Source organism: Podarcis gaigeae, assembly GCF_964106915.1.
Source record: "Podarcis gaigeae genome assembly, chromosome: 3".
Taxonomy (NCBI): domain Eukaryota; kingdom Metazoa; phylum Chordata; class Lepidosauria; order Squamata; family Lacertidae; genus Podarcis; species Podarcis gaigeae.
Window position 1 is genome coordinate 72,244,129 of NC_139680.1, and position 6,248 is coordinate 72,250,376.

The window sequence follows — 6,248 nt, forward strand, 5'->3', positions numbered from 1 at the left end:
CTAGCTGAAATAAGTCTATACAATTTGTCTCATCCAGAACCACCTGAAGTTGAAGTCACCACTCCCCCCCCCGAAAAAAGGGACACTAACTAATGTTTGTTCAGGTCAGCAGGGATCCATAGCAGTGAAGCCCTGACTGTTAAAGTGGTGTAGCCATTGCTCTGTGGTGCAGATGTGTCCTCATAGTGGCATCCTTCCTCCAACTTTTGTGGGAGTCTTATAGAACGTGGCATAAAATGTGCCAGCGTAACTGCAGCACATGCACCCTCTGGTGTAAATGACATACAGGATTGCTCGTCCCACTCATCTACTGGTTAAATAAGCTTTTATTTGATTTCTGGTGCTCTGGCTGCAATTCTTTGCTCATTAATTTGTGTATTTCTTTTATTACACTTTTGACATGGATCCCATTCCTAGATGCTTCAAGGACTGCATCACTGAAAGGAAATATAAGGACAAAGTCACCCACCCGAGGGAATGGCTTTTTGTCTTTATCTGAGAGGAAAAAGGGAGGGATAGATGGCTTGTGTGTACAGAGCTCAGTTGAATTAAGCCACCGGGTAGACTGAAGAGGCTCATATAGGGAACTGCTAGTTCTTAATAACTGTTTGCTTTTAGATGGCAGCGGGGATGTTTTGGGCGTGTTCATTCGTTCACGCAGCTGTGAGGTTAAGGTTTTCTTGGGGTATGTGCTGCCTGTCCTGCCAGACATTGGGCTCCTCTTATTAACCTGCAAGAGTGATGGGGATGGGGAAGTAACTGCGGACTTGGTTCTTTTCCCACAAGCCAGGAAATCTAGAGAGACGTCAGTTTTGGTAGTCAACAAAGACTGCGTTCGGCCAAAGGATGACACTTTCCGGATCACCCCTTTGCTTGTTCTCAGCGCGTCGGCCTCCTTGTAGTTCAGCAAGTCGACGATGTCATGGAGCAACCTTCTTTTCACAGCTGCATCTGTGGCACAGTCGAGGTGCAGACCCGGGCTGTGGTTCACTTCCAGGAGCCAGGGCTTCATCTTGTCATCCACGAGAATGTCAAACCCAAAGAGCTCAAAGCAGTTAGATGTAAACGGCACCGAGGGGGTGATGGCAAGCAAGGTAAGGGTGATGATGTGGTTGATCCTTTGCCAGAGGCGCACGTCGTTCACATGGCGGCTACGTAGGTAGGCCCGGAAACGGCTGAACGTCCACTTGCAGCCGGAGCCGATGACGTCTTTGTCCTTTCTGTATGAGGGCCCAAACTTATTGATGCTTGTGTTGGTCAAGTGGGCGTAAACATTGTCCAGGGCCTCGAGATCAAACTTCTCTGTCGCAAACCTCACCAGCCCTTCTTCGTACACGTAAACAGTGAGGGGGCAAAAGCTAGCTACGCATACGTAAAAGCGGAGGTCCCACTTGTACCCGGAAATAAGGAAGGGGTTGCTGATGTACTTCTGCACAATCACCATACAGTCATAAACAAAGTCTTTAATGTCCTTGAAAATGAGGATGCCCCTCCCACGAGACCTGGCAACAGGCTTGCAGATCCAGTAGCTCAGCTTCCTGCCGGGTATTTGCCTCTCCTTGGTGTATTCTGTTATAAATTTAATGTAGTCGTTGGGCATGATGAAGGCTGCTGGACTGAACTCGTAGAGGGTTGTTCCATAGATTCCCTTCATGCGCTTCAAATGTCTTGCCAAATAGTCCTTCCTGGTGATCCGGACGGTTTCTGGATGGTGATTGAGCCTCTGCCATGGTTTAATGCTTCGGTGGTCTGTCATCCGGAAAGGCTGGTTCTGCCAGCACAGGTTCCAGTCCTCGTTATCTTGCTTGTGCTCATCATACTCAATCCAGCCACGCTCCAGTAGAACCTCACGGACTAATTCAGGAACACTGTCCTGTAGCCGGAAGACTAGTGGCTTGATGGAGCCTCCTGAATCAACCCCTTTTGCTGTGGTGGAGCTTTGATTTTCTGGAAAATCGGTATTTTCTGTGGGGGAAGCAAACAATTGAGTCTATCGGTTTGGGTAATTTAATAGCAACAGGAATGCGTTCCTTTGATTGGAACCTGAGTTGCCCCATGCATATAGTTATATGCAGGGTACAAACACATTGATTGATGCATGGTAATAAAACACAACATGCATTTTCAGCATGTGAGTCCAGTGACTCACACTGAGGTTCATAGATCTGATCCCCAGGGAAGAGTCATGAGTAACAGGGACCTCTAGCATGTGTTCTCCAACCCTGGATTCCTTAAGGTGGTTGTGCGTCCTACTGTGCACAGGAAAGTCTTCTATTTGTAGGGCTGCCTGGCCCAAGGTCAGTTTAAAGATAACCCTAAGAAAGGAGAGCAGAGCTTGAAGATGCCTATCAACAGTTAACTACTAGACAAAAATTAAGCTGACGCTTGGGTCACTGGGTTGCAGTCTTCCCCATCATGAGGAAATGGCTGCATTGTAGTTCTGCTTAGATTCTAATAATTACAGTAGTACCTCAGGTTACATACACTTCAGGTTACATACGCTTCAGGTTACGGACTCCGCTAACCCAGAAATAGTGCTTCAGGTTAAGAACTTTGCTTCAGGATGAGAACAGAAATCGTGCTCCGGCGGCCCGGGGGCAGCAGGAGGCCCCATTAGCTAAAGTGGTGCTTCAGGTTAAGAACAGTTTCAGGTTCAGTACGGACCTCCGGAATGAATTAAGTACTTAACCTGAGGTACCATTGTATTTCTAAATTTGTATAAACACTTATAAATTATGTGTCTGGAAATTTCTTGCAGATCTTTCCCATCTCTTGTATTCTCCTTGAGTGATGAGCTTCTTTCTTTGTTGTGATGTTTGTGACCACCTTAGCATGGTGGGTTATTGGGTTGGCCAAGCTTGATGTGATGTTGCTAATGCCACATTTACTTTAAAAAATGACATCAGAGTGCATGTAAGCCAGACTGGTGCTGTGGCAGAAACTATCCAAATCATGGGACTTCATACCTGCTGTTTACAATGGGAGGGAAGCTCCCATTTATTTTTTGCTTGATTGTAAACAGCAAGTATGTGGTGGGGAGCAGAGAGAGGTTTTGATTTGAACTATGTCAGGTGCTCAAACCAGCACAAGGGAAAGTACAATATTATTCATATTCAGGTCCCAAGAGAAATTAAGTTGTTTTGTAGGTTTTGCATTAGGCTGCCAAACAGGCTTCAGTGATGAATATAATTTTATACCAGCTTGGGAAAACTCAGGCAGCTGAGTTTATGGAAGGTTTAAAGAGAATTTTTCAAAAAACCAAATACCTTTTCTCGGACTCCTCAATCCCACCAGCTGTTCAGTACTGTGAATATGCAAGAGCAAATGAGAAATTGTCAAATAAAAGTGTATTACATAGCAGCATACATCTCCATCTCAAATGCTTCCATTTGTATTAGTCCCCATGTTGTCCCTTGTCTCTCTTACCTATCCAGTGTTATTTTCTTGTCTCTCCCCATCTAAATTTAGATCGTAAGTTATTTGGGGAAAGTACTTTTATTTTGGTTCTATGTATACAACCAGCTGTGGTGATGGCACCATATAAAATTAAATAATATTTATGAATCAGAGCTGCAAGCTCTTTTCCTATTTCAGTGGCAGTCCTTAGCTATTCTGTCCTCTTGTATTGCTATGATTCCCCTTCCCTGTTATATATCTGTAATACAGAAGATCCCTTATCCCTGAATACCCACATTTACTTCAAAAAGAAAATGTGCAAACCTTAGTTCTCTTGTAGCTGTGCAAATCTGTTCTTCTTTTTCAGAGTTGCGGCTCGCCTTCTGCCATAGTGACATTGTTACCATCTCCTGCTGGGTTGGAGAATCCATTTTTCTTCCTTTCTGGAATCCCAGCTTTCGAAGCAAAACTGATAATAATGTATATTTCTCAAGTTCTAAATCACCATAGAAACTTCACTGTGCCAACATGTCACACACTTCAGCATTCTGTTTCCTTGTTCCCTCCCGCCCTTTCTGTAGAATATTCAGGGACACCCTCATCTCACATATTGTTCTGCTACCCAGTCACTCACAGCTAGAACAGCTTTTCAGATTGTGCCAGCTTAGCCTAGCGGTTACTTCAAATCTATCTTTGCAGAATCCCCACAATTCACTTTTATTGAAATGGGCTTCCAGGAGGAAAACTCTCAGTGGATTTCCCTCTGCATTAAACTCTTGCATTTGATAAAGACATTACTTCCCAAGCCATGGGTGGTAATCAAATTACTCAGAGTAGACCCATTGGGAATTAATGGACCTAACTCAGTCATGCTCATTAATTCCAGTTGGCCTACACGGACTAAAAATCGCTGAATATTATCCTGTATGTTATATTTTGATATCTTTTTCATGTTAACTTTTAAAAAAATAGATTGTAACCTTTATATTAAACGTATCAGCTTTTAGGCCAGGCCATAGATTTAAAAGAACGTTGATTTACTTACGGAGCAGTCCTATAATATTTACTTAGACATAAATCCCACCATGTAGTAGTGCTTACTTCAATATAAGTGTGCATAAGATTGCATCCTTATAGCAAGGCCAGCCCAAGAGAGAACAGCAATGTGCATAGCATTGTAAGTATCTATGGCTGGCTAAGTTATTTTGACGCTTGAGGCAGAGAATCCCACCTATGTCTTTCCCTGACTGGGAGCAGGAATGCTATAACCATAAATTAAGTACTAACAATTTGTTTCCCTTTATGGCACTTAAGAATAATCCTGTTGATAGGCAGCCACATCATAATCACGATCCCATTAGTAAAATGGGTACCCTACATTTGGAAACATGCCCAGTTGCTGATCCCAGAGCATTCATGTTGCGTTTCATACCGTACCTCAGAAATTCTTACAACATGACTCCAAGGTAGGCCAGTGTACCTCTATTACATCCTAATCTGGGGTTGGGACTGGGGGCCCTAACCACTTGGACAAGTGCCCCATCTGTGCAACTGAATTTGCTCTCCTGTTCCCACCAGTCCCCCCAACTTCAAAATCAGCTCTGGAGGGTTGGGGGATCCCACAGCAGAGTTTGGGGGGGGGGGTGCGTGAAGGGAGAAGGAGAAACAGAAGTCCTGTTGCACCACTGGAACCCCACTCCCATTGGTTGTAACCCAGAGTGTGCGGCTTGCCTGTGGCCCAATTCATTCATTCATGGTCACATAGTTAACATTAATTGCTGTTATTTTTTTATTGCAAGAATATCCACATACCTTTCCCCTTGGGAACACCTGCACTGGGGCAATGGCACTCCTCTCCTTCAGCATAAAAATTATCCCCAGAGTCATCAGTGCAACATATTTAGCTCCACTGCTGAGGGAATCAGTTAAGGGTTTTTTCTTTCAGTCTCTTTTTGAGACCTGAAGAGGAATTTGTGGGCTGCCTGAATCGTCACCTGTTTCCTGCTTTCACCTGGATGGCCAGCCAGCCAGGAGGGTCAAAGCTTGGTTGCTTAGCAATGCAAAACAGATCCTGGGAACAAAAGCGAATGTTCTCATGGTCACAGGAGCTTTTTCCACTTCCCCCTTCCTTGAACTCTAAGCCTCTTCTCAAACTGAGCCAGCTTTTTCACAGGCCCTGCTGCTATGCTCTTATTAATATTATTTACCGTATTTTTCGCTCTATAAGACGCACCAGACCATAAGACGCACCTACTTTTTGGAGGAGGAAAACAAGAAAAACATATTCTGAATCTCAGAAGCCAGAACAGCAAGAAGGATCGCTGCACAGTGATCCCTCTTGCTATTCTGGCTTCTGGGATAGCTGGACAGCCTGTATTCGCTCCATAACACACACACGCATTTCCCCTTACTTTTTGGGAGGGAAAAAGTGAGTCTTATAGAGCAAAAAATACGGTACTTGCCTTCATTCTAATTATTTATTATGGACCTACCTTCATGCTAAGGTCCAAGGACGGGTTGCAATGTTAAAGCACAATCATGGGTATAATCATGGCACAGAATTTGTGTCCAATTCCAGCATAACGTTTCAGCAAAGAATGAAGCCGTAGAGGGCGGAGAAGAACGCGGTTCTCTCTGGGTATTCAGGTGGCTGCTGTATCACACGAGAAGTGTGGGAATCCAGTCTGTATAATAACAGCACGATGTGCCAAAGCAGGGGATAATTAATACAAAACTAAAGCTGCAATCCAAAAGGGAAGGGGCAGCGGTTGAATTGTAGTTTTGAGCATTGTGCTGGGCTTGTGCTGGTAGGGTGGGAGCAGCCAACTCCTAGTGGCTGTGGGGCCTCCCCC

The 6,248-nt window shown here is 44.5% G+C and overlaps 1 protein-coding gene across 2 annotated transcripts; it reads right to left on the minus strand.

Annotated features, from left to right (window-relative positions):
- Positions 1-303: 303 nt before the first annotated feature.
- Positions 304-5,412, minus strand: TTLL2 (tubulin tyrosine ligase like 2). 2 transcript variants are annotated; one of them, XM_083732484.1, is made up of 4 exons: positions 5,209-5,412; positions 3,721-3,865; positions 3,267-3,304; positions 304-1,965 (listed from the first exon to the last, which is right to left on the minus strand). In XM_083732484.1, the coding sequence occupies exons 2-4, from the start codon at positions 3,825-3,827 to the stop codon at positions 308-310; spliced, it is 1,803 nt and encodes a 600-aa protein (XP_083588610.1). In that variant the 5' UTR covers positions 3,828-3,865; positions 5,209-5,412; the 3' UTR covers positions 304-307. The 2 variants fall into 2 exon arrangements, with proteins under 2 accessions (XP_083588610.1, XP_083588611.1); XM_083732485.1 differs by lacking the exons at positions 3,267-3,304; positions 5,209-5,412.
- Between the last annotated feature and the right edge of the window lie 836 nt (positions 5,413-6,248).

Bases quoted from the DNA above. Each gene is read 5' to 3' on its own strand.
- TTLL2 (XM_083732484.1), bottom strand. From the start codon at position 3,827: ATGGATTCTCCAACCCAGCAGGAGATGGTAACAATGTCACTATGGCAG. The intron at 3,305-3,720 runs GTTTGCACATTT...GCATATTCACAG, and splicing joins ACAGCTACAAGAGAACTAAG to TACTGAACAGCTGGTGGGAT. The intron at 1,966-3,266 runs GTATTTGGTTTT...CTTCCCCCACAG, and splicing joins ATTGAGGAGTCCGAGAAAAG to AAAATACCGATTTTCCAGAA.